General features: G+C 50.1%; 6 protein-coding genes across 6 annotated transcripts; 2 read left to right on the top strand and 4 right to left on the bottom strand.

Annotated features, from left to right (window-relative positions):
* Nucleotides 1–363: 363 nt before the first annotated feature.
* Nucleotides 364–5,535, bottom strand: F5J12DRAFT_971602 (uncharacterized protein; the record flags this gene model as incomplete). The annotated part of the gene is made up of 15 exons (XM_051750097.1): nt 3,993–5,535; nt 3,850–3,942; nt 3,639–3,796; nt 3,458–3,556; nt 3,312–3,407; nt 2,753–3,258; nt 2,588–2,696; nt 2,445–2,533; nt 2,238–2,397; nt 1,672–2,187; nt 1,495–1,609; nt 1,193–1,436; nt 959–1,144; nt 515–910; nt 364–456 (listed from the first exon to the last, which is right to left on the bottom strand). The coding sequence occupies exons 1-15, from the start codon at nt 5,291–5,293 to the stop codon at nt 364–366; spliced, it is 4,161 nt and encodes a 1,386-aa protein (XP_051601806.1). The 5' UTR covers nt 5,294–5,535.
* On the bottom strand, nt 5,471–7,035 carry F5J12DRAFT_819203 (uncharacterized protein). The gene is made up of 8 exons (XM_051745226.1): nt 6,890–7,035; nt 6,605–6,831; nt 6,288–6,550; nt 6,192–6,237; nt 5,947–6,137; nt 5,808–5,894; nt 5,658–5,758; nt 5,471–5,603 (listed from the first exon to the last, which is right to left on the bottom strand). The coding sequence occupies exons 1-8, from the start codon at nt 6,929–6,931 to the stop codon at nt 5,589–5,591; spliced, it is 972 nt and encodes a 323-aa protein (XP_051601807.1). The 5' UTR covers nt 6,932–7,035; the 3' UTR covers nt 5,471–5,588.
* A 134-nt stretch (nt 7,036–7,169) lies between these two features.
* Nucleotides 7,170–9,630, top strand: F5J12DRAFT_819211 (mitogen activated protein kinase). Its single transcript, XM_051745227.1, has 13 exons — nt 7,170–7,496; nt 7,555–7,594; nt 7,653–7,671; nt 7,720–7,849; nt 7,910–7,953; nt 8,004–8,103; nt 8,160–8,207; nt 8,266–8,307; nt 8,362–8,548; nt 8,605–8,684; nt 8,748–8,826; nt 8,883–9,083; nt 9,134–9,630. The coding sequence occupies exons 1-13, from the start codon at nt 7,455–7,457 to the stop codon at nt 9,238–9,240; spliced, it is 1,119 nt and encodes a 372-aa protein (XP_051601808.1). The 5' UTR covers nt 7,170–7,454; the 3' UTR covers nt 9,241–9,630.
* F5J12DRAFT_819224 (uncharacterized protein) lies at nt 9,631–14,246 on the top strand. Its single transcript, XM_051745228.1, is given in 22 exon segments — nt 9,631–9,728; nt 9,748–9,825; nt 9,880–9,919; nt 9,972–10,124; nt 10,165–10,327; nt 10,378–10,600; nt 10,651–11,103; nt 11,153–11,268; nt 11,321–11,360; nt 11,395–11,560; nt 11,598–11,953; nt 12,010–12,290; nt 12,465–12,650; nt 12,696–12,929; nt 12,984–13,116; nt 13,142–13,248; nt 13,307–13,516; nt 13,574–13,614; nt 13,668–13,742; nt 13,806–13,900; nt 13,954–14,046; nt 14,103–14,246. The coding sequence occupies 22 exon segments, from the start codon at nt 9,696–9,698 to the stop codon at nt 14,226–14,228; spliced, it is 3,402 nt and encodes a 1,133-aa protein (XP_051601809.1). The 5' UTR covers nt 9,631–9,695; the 3' UTR covers nt 14,229–14,246.
* Nucleotides 14,247–14,950: 704 nt separating this feature from the next.
* On the bottom strand, nt 14,951–18,277 carry F5J12DRAFT_819234 (carbamoyl-phosphate synthase L chain, ATP binding domain-containing protein). Its single transcript, XM_051745229.1, is given in 15 exon segments — nt 14,951–15,052; nt 15,112–15,870; nt 15,927–16,400; nt 16,454–16,529; nt 16,582–16,727; nt 16,778–16,888; nt 16,908–17,047; nt 17,108–17,188; nt 17,244–17,266; nt 17,326–17,433; nt 17,471–17,475; nt 17,565–17,612; nt 17,665–17,815; nt 17,879–17,933; nt 17,997–18,277. 14 exon segments carry the CDS (start codon nt 18,217–18,219, stop codon nt 15,154–15,156), a joined length of 2,358 nt encoding a protein of 785 aa, XP_051601810.1. The 5' UTR covers nt 18,220–18,277; the 3' UTR covers nt 14,951–15,052; nt 15,112–15,153.
* Nucleotides 18,278–18,467: 190 nt separating this feature from the next.
* On the bottom strand, nt 18,468–20,871 carry F5J12DRAFT_819244 (uncharacterized protein). Its single transcript, XM_051745230.1, has 3 exons — nt 20,689–20,871; nt 20,528–20,635; nt 18,468–20,469 (listed from the first exon to the last, which is right to left on the bottom strand). Exons 1-3 carry the CDS (start codon nt 20,830–20,832, stop codon nt 18,580–18,582), a joined length of 2,142 nt encoding a protein of 713 aa, XP_051601811.1. The 5' UTR covers nt 20,833–20,871; the 3' UTR covers nt 18,468–18,579.
* Between the last annotated feature and the right edge of the window lie 6 nt (nt 20,872–20,877).

Raw genomic sequence — 20,877 nt, forward strand, 5'->3', positions numbered from 1 at the left:
GAGCTTTTGACACGCTTAGACGAAGCAGATGGTATGGTGACGGGCGTGGAGAATATACTGGACAAGATACTGGATAAACTAGATGATCTCCTGATACATCTTGACTCCCGAGATACAAATCGCCCCAGGACGGACGATCCAGGCGACTCCAGTTCAGCAAAGTCATGAACTCGCTGTGAGTTCGCAAGTCTCTGGATGTAAACCTGTCTCATCATATTTTCAAGTTTTGACGAATCTCCCTCCCAACATGACGGCACTATCAGTGGGTTAATAATGTGCCCGCCATCTCACCGCGATTACAAGCTCAACAGCCTACAGGTACGTATGCACGAATTACAAATGCGACGAATGGATGTGAGGATATCAAAGCGAATTTACGGGAGTGTCCTCGAAGCTCATAGTATCAGACCGCTTCACAGTCTGCACAACATCAGAACCCTTTCTAGCAAATACGAGCTGGGCATTGTTCATGTGAGCCACGGCTGTCAGTAAAGTGTAAATCCGAACGACTCACGAGGTATGGATTCTCAGTCGAACCGGTAGTGTCTGCCAGCACTACGTTCTTTGAGACCTCTGTAACAACCGAGTCATTGTACTTGAACCAGTTCTCGGGCTTCTCCGGTAGATGTCTAGAGTAGAAGAAGTAATGCCCAAAGGACGGTGACGAGCCACGGTGGATGAAGACCGAAGTGAGCTCATAAGGGAATGCCCTGTCGTGCTTCCATACTCCCTCCAATTCTTCTTTTAGCTTCGCAATTTCGGCCTTAACTTCCGCAACTTCGCCGCTCAGTGTTGTTTGCTCGTCATTGAGCTGAGCCACCAGGCTACCGTTAAGTTGTGGAAGTTCGATACTTTGTTGCTTCGACAGGAAATTTAGAGTATTCTCCAGCGGGGGTCCAAATGGCGCATGCTACAGAGTCTTAGCGGTCTTGCGACACATCAGGTCCCACCGACCTACCTTGTCTTCCGTCAAGAGTCGAAGGCGTTCCCTATACGAATTAAGAGCTGCCTGTATGCTCTTTGACTTCGCCTTTTTCAACGGGTCTGCAGTGTCTAGGAACCGGTCCATGTAAATTGTCTCTCCAAATTTCACATATACTTGAGATTTGTAGGGTTGTAGTGTTTCACGATTGAATTGCACTCGCTGCGACATATATATTATTTTAGCACCCCAGAACAATATTTTACTCACCTGCAACTGGATTTGAAGCAGTGGTGGCAATTCAACCAGTGACACTTCCATCCTTGCTTTCGAGCCTTCAAACTCTACCGTGTCATCGAAGTAACTACTCAATCCATCGTAGATATCAATCCCACTATCGATGACGTTGACGGGCAGATGGGAGAACAAGTCTTGTTTCTCATGGACAGACAACCGGGACCGACGCTGATCTGGCAGCACGGAGATGCGTTGTCGCAGTTTTCCATAGAAAAGCCTGCACGCTCCCGTTCAGATCAACAAGTTCCGAACACAGATATGGGTAAAAAAACGACCTTTTGACAATGCTACCTTTGTCGTGTGCGTCGTTCGTATCATCAAACTTGAGCAACGCAATCTCAATCTGGAACATGCAATTGTCCATGCATTCAGCGACATCATGCTGCTTGCCTGCAAGGATCGAGAGATGAAAAACAGTCGAAAACCAACCACTACAATTAAATGTAACTCACCGAAAAGCATAACCGATTCCGAATTCGCCGCAGGCTTCCTGGCTGGCAACGGAGGCTTCTTTGAAGTGTCCTCGGAGGCCTGCACGGCCTCCGTGCGGTCCGCTAAACTAAGGGTCACATCCTGGGAGCTCGAACTACTCGCCGAAGCAATGCGAGGGGACTTCGATCTTCGTGGGGACGGCGGATGTGATACCATCACGTACCCGTTGTTCTCAGCGTCAAGCGCCAGTGTCCCCGGAACATCTTCGTCGATTTCCATGGGGACCCCTCGGCCTTCCCGGGGACGCTTCCCTAGAACAGAGTTGGGTGAATCTGACTTGACAAGCCGAGAGGGTGGGTCCTCTACGAGGGTTGCATCGGTATCATTCGAAGAATCCGTTCCCCCTTTGTCAACTTCGTCATCTTCCTCGTCCCGAGGCGTTACGAGTGCGAGTTTGGCAAGGTCCATTGTAGGAGTAACGGCAGCTGACTCGCAATACTCCAGTTGCCAGAAGAGGTCCGCAAGTTGACCAACGACTGCGCCATAAACTGAGATATCTTAAGATAGAACAAAATAAGATACCCACATTTCCTGGAACGCAGGATTTCTCGTCGAGTTATCAACCTTCCACCAACCCGATGCTTCTTGAGATCGTCATCAGAATACTTCTCGTCTTCCACAGACTTCACACTGGTAGTTGCCAATGGCGTGATGGCGTTACGCAAGTCTTTGATGGTGTAGAAGTACTGCGGGTGGGGTCAGCGTGATGCTTAGAATCACGGTGGTTTCTAACCTGTAGTAAGGAATTCAAATAACAGGTATTGCCCAACTGGTTCAACCCTCTGGGAAGATCAGCACGTGTTGGTGGTAGCATATCGCCCGCTGAAGAGAACGACATTGAGTCCGCAATAGAGTTAATCAGGGGACATCACACACGATCCTGGCCAGTTTCTAAAAATTTTCGTATCCGATAACTATCTCGAGCTTCCGCGATGGTCGCCAACGCGTCTCTCATCCGATCAGACTGGTGGGGTTGTTCCTCCACCTGGTATCGTATGTCTTAGCCACTCCACTAATAGAAAATCGCTAACTCGTACTTACCCTCATCATATACACTGTCATCAACATAGACTCGTCAGTCTCAGGAGGAACCTCCAAGATGGTGTAGGCACGGTTGGGATCCATAGCATTCTTCGACGAATCTTCCCACATCTTTCTGAGTTTTGTGCTACCCCGCGATTCTGCAACAATTCTGAAGGCCTCATTGGCATCCCTCTGGCGTTGAATGCCATTCTTAGCGTCTCTCCAGGCTCTCCGAACACAGTCTTTCCAAGCCTCAGCAATGAAATCGTCATCGACGTCGGCATCCAACTCCACACGGAGTGGACCGTCCTTTCCGAATCCTAAAACGCCGACGGCATTCCTAAGATCATCTTCAGTATACCGATTTCTTGAGCGTTCTTCGAAAACTAAATTTTGGACATCTTGTGGGGGAATTTCTCCAAATTCTTGCATGGCTTGCACGACGGTGAAAAACTGGGAAAAGTATAATGGCGTTTGAGCAGGGTCACATCTGCATTGTGCCATATATGCGAACATCAGCAGCTCTGATGGTAGGGAAAATAAAAATCAGCTTCGTGGTATGATCCTGCTTGTTTACCTGGCGTATACGTAGTCGGCGTCATGCCAAGCCCCCTCAATGCACGTTGGACAGGCTCGAACTCAAGCATCGTTGATAGTGACGACAATCGGGGAACTGTGACAAATATATGAGGATACTACTTCAATGACGAGAATAGAACGCACTTTGATTTGGGTGTGCTCCAATGCCCATTTGGTACATCTCACGGGCTGGATCCGTCTTTACCCACAGACGCTGAAAAGTGTAGTTCTTAAGCATGTTGGCTATTGTACGTCAGTCTCAACAGATAATGCGATGAGTAAAAGGACCTGCCATGGCGGTTTCTGTATTCCAGTAGCCACGCACTGGTCTCTACCCAGAACCTCAGAAGCTTCCTACGGCTGTCTCTACCCTGAAGCGTGGTGGGATCGGTGTTGGGAGGCATCATGGTCTCATCCTTGGCACCCGTTTGCGTATTCTCATTTTCGGTGAGCACAAAGCCTAGGCGCTCAAATATGTGACGACTGGATCATTGGTCAACCGGGTCATGCTGAATGCACAAGAGGAATATCCTCACACAGTGGGCGTCCACCCGATTTTCTGTTGGAAAACCCTCCGATGCACCGGTAAGGATCGATTTTCGCCCTTCCATAACTTGTTCTCGACGATGCTAAAGTAACGCTTGAGTAAAGCCAGCCAAGTGGAGCATATATAACTCACAGAAGAAAAGTCTCCAATGCTGAGACAACCGACTCCTCCCTGTTTTTGTTTGGAGGTGGGTTATCCCACCTATCACGTGTACATTCCTCCAAAAACTTCATTGGTATGACACCGGGGATCACGTCAGAAACGACGCAATACACCGAGCATTGACAGCAGACATAAAGATCGAGCAAATCTCCCTCCTCTTCTTCCTCATCCTCGACCACGGCGTCTTCCCGCATTTTGTCGACGGAGAACTCCGCAAGATTCAACGATGTTATCTTGCGTCTCCTCTCTTTCTTCAGATCAGCTTGCTCCCATCCCGCCCGACGGAATGCGGGATCGAGCTTGTGAGCATCTACAGCTTTTTCGTAATAGTGGAAGTGATGGGTCTTGTTTGCGGGTCCGAAGGGTTGCTCAGCATCTCCCACGCAGGAGACAGTCCGTCTACGATGCGCGAGATCTGGGAGCGGGGCAAGTGGATCGGGGGCGAATGACTTTGCGAGGGGAGGCAGTATTGTAGATGACTTCCACTGTAATAAAACCCACCCATAATGTTTCCGGCAATAATAAACATTGGGATGTGGAACAGCATGAATAAGGTCATCCTTGGAGGGCGGTTCCAAATTAAAACCCGTATCGCCCCCATCTCTGGAAGTAGAAACATCCGGCCTGATATCCGGTGTGATCACGCTCACTGAATACAAAGAGTGTTCGGGGTTATGTAGCATCTCAGCGAGATATGGGGGAAGAACACCAGGACCCGGTCGTTTGCACCTTTCCCGTACGGATAAATCCCACCAATTTTCCTCCTCTTGTGGATCCCTGCCATCGATATCGACTAACTTGGAGGCTGAGATGGTATAACCTCCTGGGTCGTAGTGCTGCGCCCAGGTGGCACCAGAGTCCCAGGACGTGGATTGTGCATTCCATGCATCATCTTCCCATGCCTTCCCAGTACTCCAATCGCTACTCGTTCCGTTGGTCCACGAGTTAAAGGTGGTTTCCGCTGCAGGCAAGAGAGCTGGGACGGGATCCTCGATTATTGGTGCCTCTTCGACGAGTTGGGGCTCACGAAACGGGCTATTTCCTGGAGCGCTATAGTCAGGAGGAGGAGTGCTGGGTCGAATGACCTTTGTATGGGATGATCCGAGATTTTTTGGACGAGATGGGAGAGGCGGAGGAGGGTTCTTCTGACCGTAGAAATGACCCGGTGCGACCGTACCTAGTACGTTTGCACCACTACTGGCGGTTACGTTAGAGGACGGTGGTAGGGGTGTGGAACGATGAGAAGTCTTGTTGGTATCATGGTTATCCATGCTGCAGGTAAAAGGCAAGGTCGTGGTTTGATCAAGGCAAAAAGAACGCGGACAGACTTTGATCCTTGCACAAATGACTGTCCTATGCCCAAGTTGACTCTACACCATCCAGCAGATGGCAAATCGCAATCCTGTTGCAAATGATAAGATTTCGGGGTAAACGACGAGCTGTCCTGTGCACTGCCAGAGAGGATGGGAGCGGCTGCACTGCAAGCAACGCGCGGACGCTTATGTAATCCCATCACGGTATCTAACCAACTTTGTCTACGCGTATGTAGGTATCTAGTGAAGTGGCTCAGAACTTAAAGACCTACGGGGCAGGAGATGTCAGTCGGAGGAATGCTGGTGGACAGGTAAAGCCGACCTGGTCCTCGGTATATCCAAGCTCTTTGAGGATGCCGCCGAGTTCTCCCTGCTCCCTGCCAGCTTTCTTACCCGCGATTGCAGCCACTTGCGGCGGCGGTCCTACGACTCTATGTGAGCTTCGCTTCAGCTCATATGGAGGTCATCTTACCGCAAACAAATACTTTCATTTTCTCTCCCAGAGAAGCGGGTGCGATGTGCTGCTTGATCAGATCAACGTTGATATATCCGCTCGGACCTGCATTGGATAATTGGGAGACTTGAAGGTGAAACATGCGCTAAAGGCTCACCTTTCCATTTTTCGGAAGGCTTGTCGACGACATAAACAACGTCGAAGGTCTTGGGATACTTCTTCTTCATGGCATCCAGCTCCTCGCGAAGCAGTATATCTGCCTCAGAGACATTTGCAAAAAGCAACTTGAACTTAGTCTTGTTGTTCTTGTCTGCTAAGACGTGTTGTAGGACCTGGTACATCGGCGCACTACAGCCTTAGATCGGTCACTGGTCGCCGGAAGGATCAATGTGGAGACCTTACATTCCTGTTCCGCCGGCAATGAGGCCAACCTCGTCAAATTCATTCACTACATCACCAGATGAGTCCACTATCGGGAAGCAAATCCGAGGTAATCACTTTTCCATGGCCACTTTGGTAATGGTCCCTTGACGGCAAGCGTGTCACCGGGACTAAGGGAGTGGATATATTTTGATACATTGCCCGTCTCATACTTCTTAATGAGGAACGAGAGTTCTCCTTCCAAGTCTGATGGCGAAATGGGAGTATAAGGCCGAGCCATGGGTTTCCCGTTTGCATCTTTCAGATCCTCTGCCTTAAGAAAAACACAGGAAGCAATCGGCAGTAGCGAGGCCTGCCCCTCGGGTAAGTCGAAAACGAAGCTGGGTTGATCCGACGTGTTACTGGACGCAAGGCAGGTGAGCGGGATAACTTACACGCTGGTATTATGGCTATAAGGTTCGACTCGCTTGAGCTTGATGTCGACGAACTTCTGAGGGTCGAGCGGGCTTGTCAAGATCTTCTTAGGTTTTTCTGACTCTGTCTTGCCAAAGGTCATGTAGCCATAGGCCCCCGCCACAGCGAGGCCGGCACCGACGAGGTACAATGGAAGGTTAGAGTTTTTAGCGCCAGCCTCCGCTGAGTAGAGCCGGGTGGCAGCGGTCTATGTACACGGGATCAGCCAACTCCGAAAAATGGTGCGGAGGCAGACAGATCTATACCACTGGGCGTGCAACCCGAGAGGTAGCACGAATGAAGGACATCTTTCAAGCGTCTCACTCGTCAACTTTCTCCGCCTAAGCGATGAGAGAACACAGGTATGAGAAGGTGCAAATAATGTTTCGACTTTGTAAGCCTGAGAATCGGTCATTTGGCGGCGGTTACAGCCGTCAATACGGCGGGCCCCCGGCCCAGGTTAAGCCCCACACCAACAGGCATTTTCCAGCGTGTTCCACGATGGCCAGGAAGAGACTGCCATATGCTACCAACCAGGCATACTCACGGGAGAGTCAGACTGGTAGTTGGGATACGTTTCTATTGTCAACGTCGCAACCTCAGCGTAATAGTCAAACTCCATTTATTATCTGCGGAAGACTTCCAGGGAAGGTCATCGGACCTCGGGCACTGCCGATTTCAGATGGCCCTCCCTGCTATTAGTAGTCGGTGATATAGGGCTATATAGTTTCCATATCTCAGCACCCTCGTCGACATCCTGCCATCGACTGAGGTGCACTTTCATATCAGATCTTAAAGGCCTCGCCGGTCTTCTGTCCAGTCACATCTGCAATGTCCTTCGTCAAGCTCAGCATATTCGGCACCTCGTTCGAGGTTTGCATCCCATATTGTCAGGATCGCTTGATTCATTCTTGATCCTCTGAATCTCTAGGTAACTACGCGTTATGTTGACCTGCAACCAGTGGGAATGGGTGAGGGTTACACATCCCGATCACACAATCAAGCTAATGCACGATTTTTCTCCTCCAGGGGCTTTCGGCCTGGTGTGGTATGGCTTCCATCGTTTCAGCGACGCCCTACGTTGACGCCTTGCAAGCTCTGCAAAGGATCAACTGACGGGCTCTTCTGTCGCCATCAAAAAGATCATGAAACCATTCAGTACCCCTGTCCTCAGCAAACGGACCTACCGCGAACTCAAACTTCTCAAGCACATACAGCATGAAAACGTAAGTCTGCTGACAATCAGCTGCTGCGCCTTGCATCAGATATAAACTTTAGTACTGCAGATTATCAGTTTGAGCGATGTATTTATATCCCCTCTCGAGGATTTGTGAGCGGCGTAATGGTACACTCAAGTGCGGTGTTAACTTTACACCCCAGATACTTCGTCACCGAACTACTTGGGACGGATCTTCACCGCCTTCTAACCTCTCGTCCATTAGAGAAACAATTCATCCAGTACTTCCTCTACCAAATACTTGTACGTGGTTTCACATGCTTTCCTCTCCTAGACCTCACTACCCACCCCTCCCGCAGCGAGGTCTAAAATATGTTCACTCGGCTGGTGTTGTCCATCGAGATCTTGTGAGTCACGGCGAACTCTGCGCCTGAATCTAACCTTTCCCTATCTGCGTCGCTCCAGAAACCAAGTAACATCCTCGTCAATGAAAACTGTGACCTGAAGGTGAGTTCGTTTTTCGCCTGCGAAATGACATCGTCGATGTATTCCCTCGTGCAGATTTGTGATTTTGGTTTGGCCCGCATCCAAGATCCACAAATGACCGGATATGTCTCGACGAGATACTATCGCGCTCCGGAGATTATGTTGACATGGCAAAAGTATGATGTGGCCGTCGACATCTGGAGTACTGGGTGCATATTTGCCGAGATGTTAGAGGGGAAACCGCTTTTCCCTGGAAAAGACCGTATGCAGCTTCCTATCTTGTTGACCCTTGTCGGTTAACGAGGAATTTGTCCACAGATGTCAATCAATTCTCGATCATCACCGAACTGCTAGGAACACCTCCAGATGATGTCATAGAGACTATCGCGAGTGAGAATGTAAGTCGCTGTGCATCACTTGACACACTCAGTTTCGTTCTCACGATCATCACGATCTGTCAGACACTTCGATTTGTGCAGAGCTTACCGAAGCGCGAGCGGGTGCCGTTCAGCCAGAAGCTGAGAACCACTGATAAGGATGGTTAGCTTTTCGTGGCTTCTTATCGGACCATGCTTCTATGACCCCTTCTGATCTAGCTCTCGACCTTCTGGAAAAGATGCTCGTTTTCGATCCCCGGAAACGTATCGATGCCGCCACGTCCCTTGCGCACGAGTATGTAGCTCCATACCACGACCCTACAGACGAACCAGTTGCAGCGGAACAATTTGATTGGAGCTTCAACGATGCTGATCTTCCGGTGGAAACTTGGAAAGTTATGATGTACAGTGAAATCCTTGGTCTGCCGTCCCCTGCAATCGCAGAACATCGTTTAACCGATGCCTTGTAGACTTCCACCAAGTTGACGAGTCAACTACGTCTGCACCCATACATGAAGGTGCATTGGCAGGACCAGACGGATACGTTCCTTCGCAGTCATCCCCTTCTTCCAAGTAATCATACAATGGGTTTTCATCGTCCACGCCGGTTGTTTTCTCTCGACCTAGTGCGTCAACCGTCCATTACGGAACATAGCGCTAACGCATGTGTCGCTCAGGATTGTCTTGCGGAACTATGATCGTCTCGTGGCTCTCACTCACTTGAAGGGTTTTACACTTCGTCTTTGCTCAAAGGACGCTTTCAATCAATATCGTACTCAGTGCTCATCTATCTCTTGTAGTCTTGCTTCCGATTTCTATCAAGTTCTTCAGCAATTTCAATACATGTATTGCTTCTAACCCGAATACACGATGGGATAGACACTATTAGTTGACATTGTTGGGATGGGAACCATGTCTGTATATAGTTCAGATCATTACTTGGCAGGTCAACAGTGCTGAAGTGAAGTGTATGTTCCCGTTCGTAAACTTTCACTCGTCCTCCGATCGCGCAAAGCGCAGCTTCCGCACGCCATGTCTCGTCGTAGGCGTCCTACTGCCTTCGAAGTTACCTTTCCGGGAGGAGGCAGCTTCGTTAGGAGAGTCTACCGGTACATCTGACGTAGATCGCAAGCGAGTTCGCGACAGCGATCCCGAAACGCGAGTGCGTTTTTGACGTATTATACCAACAATTTTTTAAATCTCCACTACTTATCAGAGAGCAAAGCGCCGTAATCTCGATGGAACTCCGAGGCCCCGTACGTTGCATTCGACCTACCGGGACCCGTGTTTCGTTCTGACGCAGACCAGCACGAAAGTATGAGCCCAGGCCATACGAAAAACAAGAGGCTGCAGGTCTCAGGCTCCTCGGTGAAGAACAATACTTGATCAATCCAGATGATAGGCATATCAGAATGCTCTCTCGCTTCGCGTTTTTCGACCCAAATCACGAGTTGGAGATAGGTGTCGCTCGACGTGCTCGACGACTTGATTGAAAGACGAGATGAACTCGAAGTCGAAGTCGAAGGCGCGGGCTTTGCGGCTGCAAAGTTTGAAGTTGAAGACGAAGGTCAAGAGGATGACTTGGATGGGGACGTCGACGAGTTGCAGTATATTCGTCTGACAACTGTGCGGCGCTTTGTTATCAACTACTTGTACGAGGACCGGTATGTTCGTGGCGCGCATGTATTGTTCTCATAATAACAGCACCTTACAGCCCGGTTTATGTCGAAACCGATCATGCAATTTACGAACTATTCGAACCATCTAAGAAGTATCGACGCGAATATCGGTCATTCTACAAGCCTCGGCGAGTCATGCAACTCATCATTTCTTCCGCGTTCGAGGATCCCGACAGGGAGTTCGCTGAGTTTGTGCAGCACTTCACGTCACTGGAGGTCCTTGACCAGCCATTGGTGGAGCGAGACCTGTGGGATGTGGTGAGTTTGCGGGTCCGAGTATGTGGGGAGTGCGTCTAACCTATGCATAGGTCCCCAAATTAAAGCAGGTCCTGGAGACTATTTACTATGGTGATCGTGTTCGGGAAAGTCACACCGTTTCATACTTGCTGTCCAGGGATGCACCGAAGTTTCTAAAGATGGTTGATGTCACGAAACTTAGGAGGAGGTCCCCTCCAATTCCGGACATCGAGTACAAAGGCAATCTAGACCTTGCGACTCTTCGACCCGAAAATCAAGTGCCAACTCATGTGACGCCCCGTATATCCCAGCTTGCACTTGGGTTATTTAGAGAAAGGTTACGAGTCGTTGGGCCTCAACCAGTAGCCGAGCCTGAGCCACCATATGCTGACTTGACGAAGAGGGTGAAAGGCTTCATAATACGAGTATCTATGCGTAGGCAGCTGGAATTCTCGCGGCAACAGCGCTTGAAGCCTCGTTCACGATATCTCAAATATCTAACAATTGACCGTTTGGATTACAACGTAAGGAACTGCCATCCTCTTTATGTGTCCTACCTATCAAGCCTCCTAGGTTGGGGATACTATAGTCTCTGTGGTTGGCGAGGACACCGACAGGCGTTCCATTCCTCCCGAACTTCCGCACCCTGATGATGTCTCACCGACAGACATCCTGGCGGACTATTTCTGGTGCAATTGCTTCGATGTTTCAACCTAACGACGACATTAATGTTCCCTGTAGGTTTGCTAGAATAGTGTGGCTCGATTACGAAGACGAATTGGTGCACTGTTCAGTGGTTCGAACACAGCTCGAAGACTTGCATGGCACAACTCGGACATCCTCAGGAACTTTTCCTTACCAAACGCTGCGACAGCATTAACATGAGCTTCATTATTGGGAAAGTCCAGGCGCATTACATCGCCCCGGGGCAGACACTCGCCGAGGTGTCGCCACACGACTTCTTTTATAGGTATGCTAATAGTTATTCCCTTGCGTAAGCGCTAAATTCGCTTTCGAGGTATGAATGGGACGACCACCTTGGAACAGTTCAAGAGTGCAAACATGGAAAAAATTACAGCTGCTCAAGAAAACCATCCACCGGACTGTTGTCACGTATGTGATATTAAGAACAAACTCGATCAGGACCGGCTTGCACTCCCGATAGAGAACGGTGTAGCGTGGCATGCCCGAGAATATCACATCGACGACTTTGTCCTCATCAGGGCTGATGACGGGCCATGTCTTATTGGCCACATACGCGGCATCCTTCTTGAACCGGATTCGGATAATGAAGACGACAACAAGATCGTTGTAACGCTCCTCGGACGGGTAGACAAGGTACATTGCCGGCCGGAAACCGTTCTGAAAGATGAGGCATGTGCATTAGGTTATCTTCATCAGAATACCTAACGAAATATTCCTGAGCTCAGCGGCACTTGTTTTACACAGATGAGAGGGTGAGAATCGTTATATCTGACTTGGTTGGGATCTGTTTTGTGGTGGTCAGCAGCTCACTGCCCGAGATCGAGGATTGGAAAGCGGTTTCTCCGCTCCACTTCTATATCAAGTATAGACATCCTGTGCTTGATGTCAGGTCATGGGATAAGATGGAGGAGATGCTGCCGCAGGAACTGGAGGTATGCCAGCGCTGCCTAGACCCAAATCTTGAAAACTTGAGGGACCTGGACGATTACTTTAAGAAGGGGCCACGGTTACGTGCCTTCGATCCATTCGCAGGTGTCGGAGCATTCGCTCTGGCGATGGAAATGGAACAATGCTTTAAATTAACACATGCCATCGAAATTTCGCCCTAGCGCTGCTGAAACCCTTAAGTGTGTACACCATGGCTTCTCCAACCTTCATGTGGGCTTACATTGGTCCTCAGAAGGAACGCATCGGCGGAGGTCAAGGTATATAATCAATGTAGCAATCGATTGCTTCGTCAAGCCATATTGTTGCACGGGGGAAAAGACCCCGACCCCCTAAGGGCAATAAATGGTGATGCACTACCTGACCCTCCAATGCCAGGTGACATAGACTGTATTCGTAACGGGGTTTCCTTGGTGGGCTTGTACATTGTCAACCGAATAGTGGTCTTATGTACTGATCTTTCCAGCCAACCTCATTCGCAGATGAATATGTTCCAGAAAGCGGATGATCGCAAAAGCAATCTTATACTCAACATTTTGTCTTGGGTGGACTTCCTCAGACCACGATATTGCATTTTCGAGAACGTCAGAGGGTTTTTGACTTACAATCTGAAGGCACGACAAGATGGGCCGCATCGACTTAAAGGAGGCATTCCTATGGGTGGGTTTAAACTGCTCATACGAGCGCTCATTGATATGGAGTATGTATCGTTTAATATGCTCCTAACCCATGGTCTGAGCGCGGCGCACCACAGTTATCAAGTACGTTTCAGCCTATTACAAGCGGGCCACTATGGAACTCCGCAAACACGAACAAGGTTTTTCTTGATTGCGGCGGATAGAAAACATGAATTACCTGAGCTGCCGCAACCCACTCATGATTTCCCCGTAGGTTGATAAGCTTGAAATAAAGCTCCCGAGCGGAAGATCGATAGAGCCTGTCAGAACGGTGCCAGGAATTGCACCTCACAGATTCGTCTCTACCCGTGATGCAATTAGTGATCTTCCTGTGTTTCATTGGTACGTGACTACGGCGCTCAACACTTGTGGATATAACCTCAGACGATTGCGAATGCAGGAAAAACCCGAAAAGGAATTACACCAGGGAGCAAATGCGTGGCCTTAAGCACATTCGGTGCGACGAAAGCAAACCATGGTGTGGCTTGTCAGGACCAGATGTCGCTTATGAACATGAACCCCGAACCACCTTCCAGCTATGGTGCCGGAAGATGGCAACGACAGATCTTCAACACTACACTCGCACGTATGAACCGATAAAAGTCGAACGGTGCAGTAACTGAGCTGTTTCCCTACGTCCTCGACGCGCTAATGAGGTGACTTGCAGGGTCGTCACGATTCCCTTTGGTGACGATGCTGACTACCGGAGTGAGGAAAATGGTTAATCCTCTTATATTCACTATCAGCTGATGTACTACCAGCCTTGCGACCTGATCTTTGGGAATGGCAGTTCAATAACCCACTTTCTGCAACTGCCAGAGACGGCTTCCGACCTGGTAGATATTCAGCTGCTGGAGAGCCCATGCATAATGCTCACCTCTGACCTGCTTCTTCGTCAGGGTATTATGGCCGCGTGCCGAAAGATGGATGGTTTCAAACAACTGTCACCAACGTTGACCCGACAGCCAAACAATGTCGCGTACTGCATCCATATGTGCGTGATTTGCGCATTGCCTTGAAGTTTGGTGCCAACCAAAGCCATCACAGTGTCGGCGCATTGTAACGGTCCGCGAACTCGCCCGCTCACAAGGATTTCCTGACTGCTTTGTCTTCTATGCAGTTGATGATCGTGTTGTCACGGTAAGTAGGAAATCGGGACCAAAGTTCTAGGTTGATTGACTAATAGTTCACTATAGATGCATAGACAAATCGGAAACGCGGTTCCTTGGCCTCTCTCCATGGCTATTGCACGTGAATTTAGAACAGTGCTACTCAAGAAATGGAAAGAAGGGATGGCTGAGGATGTGATGGAGATTGACTGATGGAAATAGGGAAACTTACCTGATAGCTATGTTAAACCGGTAGCTCTGAGACCCAAAGAAGTACATTGGCGATGATTATAAGCAATGCTAGTAGTAGCGACGCTTGTGCGGCAGCTAGTCCTCCACTAGCTCATATCCCACACAGATCACCTCCTGAACAGCTCTGACATCCTACGAGGTGCCGCCCGGACTCTAGATCTTGTTCGATCATGCGATATTCGCCACCGCATCTGCACTCGTAAAACCATTCGTGCTTTTTATCGTTAAAATCCTGTCCACAAGTGGTGACTTCAGTGAATTCCTCGAGCGAAACAAATTGCGCCGGCCGGGGCCCTCGCTCATGTGCATCCTTCGCGAGTGAGCAAGGCGTCGTGCGTTCCACGTGAGGACGGATCGATCAAAGTCCTTATATGCCTCCTTTATCAAGGCGATGTCTACCGATGAATGGTCATCGCTAGATCGCGAAATGGTGTCTGGCACGCCTGCAAGATTGGGATTGGGTCGCTTGTCCGGATGTAATTGTATGAGGGTGCGGTGGTACGCATGTTTAATATCGCCTTGCGATGCATCTCGGGAGATGCCAAGTAAAGTGTAGTAGTCCAGCTCGGTGGAGTGAAAAGATGGTAGAGACGGATGGGACGAGACGTCGTTACTAATCGAGTTGGACCGTACGGCTAGTACTGTCGAGGTTATGGCGATTGCCGTCAGGAACCCACAGCGAGTGTGCTTGTGTCATGGGTCACAGAGTATGCGTTGGTCCACTAATATACACAAGTGCTACACGGGTATGGATTTACACTATCTGTCGTGTCCTGAATGATGGACTGCAGAAGTCCCGACCCTCACGATGAACGTTAGAATATTGAATATCGAATGACCGTACCTGGTCACCATATGCTTCCTAAGCCAACCTCACTGAGGTACTTCAGGCACTCGCATCGATATCCACGAGTTCCTTCCCTTCCTCTACCATCTCACCGTTCGCGCATCCCACAGCTTTGACGATCCCTGCTGCTGCTGCTCTTATCACAGTCTCCGTCTTCATACTCTCCAACACAACCACCACTTGGCCCTTCTCCACCTTGTCGCCTACAGTGACCTTGACCTCGACGACCAAGCTAGGCATCGGCGCACGCAGAGCCCCTTCGCTTGCAGCTAAAACATCCCCTCCCAAAGACACCAGCCACGATGGCGAGGGAAGAGCAAGGGTAATCTTGGATCCATCTGCGGAGAAAATATGTAGACGTTCAGCTATGTCGGAAGTCGTGGATGCTGGCGTGAGTTGAGACACAATGGTGGTTCGCCGCGAGAAAGCGGTGAGGGTAGTTGGCGAGGTTAGCTGCGCAGCAACTGAAGTAAATGTGATGGGACTGCCAGAGGGACTTTGCACCCTAACGTCGAAGTAGCCTGGCGAAGTCTGCCCAACTATAATATTTATGTTTGTTCCAGGTGATTCGTCCATCGACAGAGTTATAGTGCGTTCACACACTTCACCGTTGAACCGACGCGCCCCAAGCGATACCCATGGTGATTGAGGAGCATTGCTTTTTGTTATGTCACGAAGAGCGACATAAAGGGCAGCTTGGGCCAATACCTCTGGTGATGGTTCATTCACCGGAGGGAACAGCTCTGCATAGTGTTTCTAGGTCGCGTGAGCGCTCTTTTTGAGTCCAAACCAAGTGACTAGAGCATTATTACCTTGATGAAGCCAGTTTCCACGTCCCCCTTTATGAAAGTGTCATTTCCGGCGAGAGTACGCAGGAAGTCGATATTTGTAGAAACCCCGACGACTTTGTACTCCTCCAAACCACGACGAAGTACCCGCAAAGCTTCCGTTCTATCCCGGCCATGCACGACTAGCTTCGCGATCATCGGATCATAGAAAACACCTATCTGCGCGCCCTGTGTAAAACCTTGCTCCAGGCGGAGTGAAGGTGTGACAGCGGAAGACGTGTCCGGCGTGCGTTGAGTAGGTTGTGCCGCCTCTGAAGAGAGCAGAGCTAATGGCGCGGCAAAAGCGTGCGTTGGAGTCGGCGTGGAGAGGTAGAGAAGAGATCCAGAGTCGGGAAGAAAATCATTACGTGGGTTCTCCGCATATATACGAGCCTCGAATGCATGTCCCACGAGAGGGATATCAGATTGACTGAGGGGTAGTGGATTCCCGGCTGCAACCTAGATTTGTGTGCTCGAACGAGATTAAACGAAAAATAAAAGAAAATACTTACCTCCAGTTGCCATTCTACGAGATCGAGCCCTGTGATCATCTCCGTCACGGGATGTTCCACTTGTAATCGCGTGTTCCTGCCGTCGCTCGTATCAGCTACAGCGTTGAAATAGTTGACATGACACAAACATTTCCATGAAATAGAACTTCTGCGTGTCATTATCAAATATAAACTCTACGGTCCCTGCACCGACGTAGTTCACTGCCCTCGCGGCCGCGATAGCTTCGTCAGACAAGTCCGCCCGCAATTCAGGAGAAAGACCGGGAGCAGGTGCCTAGCGATCAGTGTCAGTGTCGTTCTCCTCGCAATCGGATTACAAATCACCTCCTCGATAATCTTCTGATTGCGTCTTTGCACAGAACAATCTCGCTCCCACAAACTGACTACGCCTCCCATCGTGTCTGCGAACACTTGTACTTCCACATGTCTCGGGCGCTTCAATGAACTTCTCCACCAGTACGTTCTGGTCTCCAAATGCCTTGAGTGACTCGCGTTTGGCGGATTCGAGAGCATCCATGAAGTCATTAGGTTGAGACACGACACGCATACCCTTGCCGCCACCTCCATGAACCGCCTTGATCAGAACTGGATATCCTGAACGCACGGGTAATGACGTGAGACATCCCGCATTCAGATGCAAAGATGGGAAACTACCAATTTTCTCAGCTTCAGCAAACAGACGTTGCGGATCTTGATCCGTGCCATGATAACCCGGAACACAGGGCACACCGGCAGCTAACCCATAAAAACTCAGACCCATCAGGATTATTCCAAAGTGTAGTGGACACACCTAACATGATGTTCTTGGACTCGCTAAATGTAGTTTCATAACAGAATCGATGGGTACCCAACCACCGCCTTGCTTTACTTACCTCTTTGATCCCATGGATACTATGGCACTTGAAGGCGGGCCGATGAAAACGATGCCTTCCTCGGCCAATCGTTCAGCAAACTTGGCATTCTCGCTGAGAAAACCGTAGCTGTTACGAAAATTCGTGAGAAGTGTTCAACTTGAACACGAACTAACCCACTTACCCAGGGTGAACAGCCTATAGTGACTTTAGTAGCATCAAACGAACAGAATTTAGATGTCTGAAGAGGCCGAACTGACCTGTGCTCCGCTCTTATGACAAACATCGATGATCTTGTCTATGCGCAACTAGGATGGCACTTAATATTGCTTGCTTTTTCCTTCTAAAATTGAGACGTACATAGCTCTCTGCGGACGGTGCTGGCCCAATGCAATATGCTTCATCGGCCTCAAGCACATGTAAAGAATTTGCGTCAACTTCGCTGTAGACAGCGACCGTCTTGATCCCGAGTTTCTTTGCGGTCCGAATGACGCGACAAGCGATTTCACCCCTATGAATTGGTTACATCTGAGCGACATTATACAACGCCGTATATTAAACAGGGAGGGAGGACCTGTTCGCAATAAGAATCTTGTCAAAGTGAGGCCTCCGAATCGAGGACGAGTCATCTGGAAAGTTGACAAGCTCACTGTCACACGCCAGACTGGTAGACACCACTGAGCGCAACTCACTACTGTGGACTGTGGTGGCCAATCCTCTTCGGATGGGGGCATTCACCCGACGAACCGATTCTCCATTCTTGACATTGCGAGCAACGCCTGGAACAAGTGCCGCCGTTCCCGGAGAGGCCCTGGGTATACGAAGGACGGCGACGCCGTTAACGAGGGCTCGGGAAGCAGTCTGAACGGGTATACGACAGAGCGACTGTGCCACAGTGCGATTGGTAGGTATCATTGTCCTAGTGAGATGTAGACAAACCAAGGACTCGAAGAACTTGTCTCGATGATCCGGTTGCGTGGTACATATTCCCAGATGGTTCTCGCCCCTATTATAGGCCGACAGCCGAGTCGAGTTCCGGGCTCATGTGGGTTCCGGCTTCAAACTTCAAGACTTACGATTTATCTCCACAACCATTGTGTGGACGAGCATACAGCAAGCTTTTTCAGGCAGAGGTCAGACCGATCGTGAAGAGTCTTATGATGTATCACTATCCCATCTCACGCAAACGCCGCGAGCATCATCACTGGTCGGAGACACAAATCGTGCACATAACATGAGTAGCGCAAAGCATGTCATATTGGTTGCGAATGACGCTCAGTTTCGCCCAAAAGGTGTCGGGCTCTCCTCAACCATACCAACCTTGGAAAGCTGGCTCCCAATACCAATGGTATCCTGAAGCAAGTCCTCCCCTAACATCTTCAGCTCTCCGTGAGACTTCCGACCTTGCTGTCGTTGCGCAGGTGGGACTCCAAACACCGTCTCTTCCTCAACGACATCTCCAAGTTCTCCATCCACTGAATCGAAGCTATCCTCATCGAATCCGTCTCCTTCTCCTGCATCAACGACGCGTGCAAACGGATGAATAGGTGCTCCAGCCACTTCTTCCCCGCCATATTCCTCGGCACCAAGCGAGTCGCTGGAACGGTTTGAACTGGAGGAAGCAAAAGAGTCGTCCGGGTCAGCATCCCGGGCGGAAGCCATGAGGAATGCCGCCGAGGGCCGAGCAGGCTCATCACCAAGAGAATCCGAATCTGAGTCTGAATCAGCGCGAGATTGGGTCCGACTGCCCAAGCCGATCACGGATTGCTCATCTTCGTGAAGGTGGAAGACGTCTGACGCTTGCTGCTCCGGTGTGTGTATGTCGTGTTGGACGACAGGGGGCGCAAGCAACCCTGCTTCAGCATCACGTTGGACGAATATGCCCGTGCCAGAGGACTCGGAATCCCGTGTCCTTGACTCTGGCATGCTCAGCCCCACACGACGCATCATCGTGTCCAGGCTTGTGTCAGTTTCGTTAGTGTCGTTACCAAGTGGATACGCGTGACGGGTGTACCGTGAAAGCGAAGGCGGCGTTGGGATAGTACTCATTGTGTCATCTTTGACCATAGAGGATCCATATCCATAAGCTTGCGACCTTTCGAAAGTCGCCGCACTTCTCGTAGAAGCGAGGTGACCTTGGACATCTCCAAGTAAGTCCCGCCGAATGCGGTCTGCTGCTTCCTTCATAGGGGTCCTGCCCAATGTGGGGAGATTGCTTTTGCCTGGGGTACGCCCAGGAGGTAGAAGTCCAAGGCCAATACTGGATCGAGGCGCCCTCGCGAATGCCAGTGTCCGCGGGGGAGACATGCCATGCATGAGTTCCATAGAATCGTCGAACGAGTCGTCGAAGTCCTCAAATGGCTTTTTCCCGACTGCTTCGGAGGAGTGCTTCGTAAGAGACGGGATATCAAGAGTTGAAGACGACGTGGATGAGGACGCTGGCAGTTGAGGCTGAGGTTTATGCGGAGACCGTTGGTATGCCGGCCGTCTTGGAGACGGTATTGCGGGCTCAGGCTGCGTTTCAGGGGCAACATATGGCTGGAGGTATTTTGGGATGGCGACTGGTGTCTTTGGTTTAACTTTGAGCGGAGATACATGTGTACCCATGGTTCTGACGCGAGGTGTTGGCATCGCGCTAGATGGATTCTTGAGTATACCTCGAGGAATTGTTGTGGAAGGTTCTTTGTTCTTCCCCTTGTTGTCCACGTTCTGCTGGACAGTATCCTCTTCCTCATACGCAAAGCTGTCCTGAGTAGAAGTAATGTCTTGACGAGCGGTGGCTTCTTCCTCTTCTTCGCGAGTGAAGCTTTGCAACTCACGATCAAGACGCACAAGTGGCGACTCGAGAGAGGAACTCCAAGATGGCTGATCGTCTGCAGTTCGGTCCTGAACATGCACGCCACGGGCGGGCGTGGACGAGATGGCGTTCGCAGGCATAAACGAGCTCTCCGACACAGTAGCATCGTACGTTTGATTGCCTGGGTTGACACTGTGAGAAGACTGAACACTTGGTTCAGGCCGATTTGGAGTCGATTCCGCATCAGAGTATGCAGACGAAGAGTTTTCGGCGAGAGATGTCTGCGATTGCGTCTCGTTCGCATGATGGTCGTCCTCGGCTGTTGGTATGTGGATCTGGGCGGCTTGTTCATAGAAAGACGTCCAGAACTGGGTAGCATTACAGACGTACATCTTAGACCATACTGTGAAAACCAGTTTCACCCACCTTCGCTGCTTCGCGTACGGGCTCCGTGCTGACAGCGTAACGCTTTACGGCTGGCAGAAGCCTATTTGCCAGTATGTTCTGTATCTTGGAGAAATTTGCATCTATATTCTGCGCGTCGACTCGTCATTCATTTTCGTGTTTTGAACGTTGGGAGTGCTTGCCTCTAGCTTAATGGTTATGAGCTGTTCAATCTGGTCAACCTGGTCGTTGACAGGCGCGCTCGTGTCGAGCCCTGGGACGATGATGGACGCAGGGTCCGCTGCTGGTGTCCATCTGGGAGGGTTAGGTGGAATGGGAGTCGTCATGGCCTGTCACGATCGATGATCGACAAGGAGAAGTTCTTTATTTAC

This window comes from Pisolithus orientalis (assembly GCF_024613125.1).
Source record: "Pisolithus orientalis strain OTSU chromosome Unknown F5J12scaffold_8, whole genome shotgun sequence".
Lineage (NCBI taxonomy): Eukaryota > Fungi > Basidiomycota > Agaricomycetes > Boletales > Pisolithaceae > Pisolithus > Pisolithus orientalis.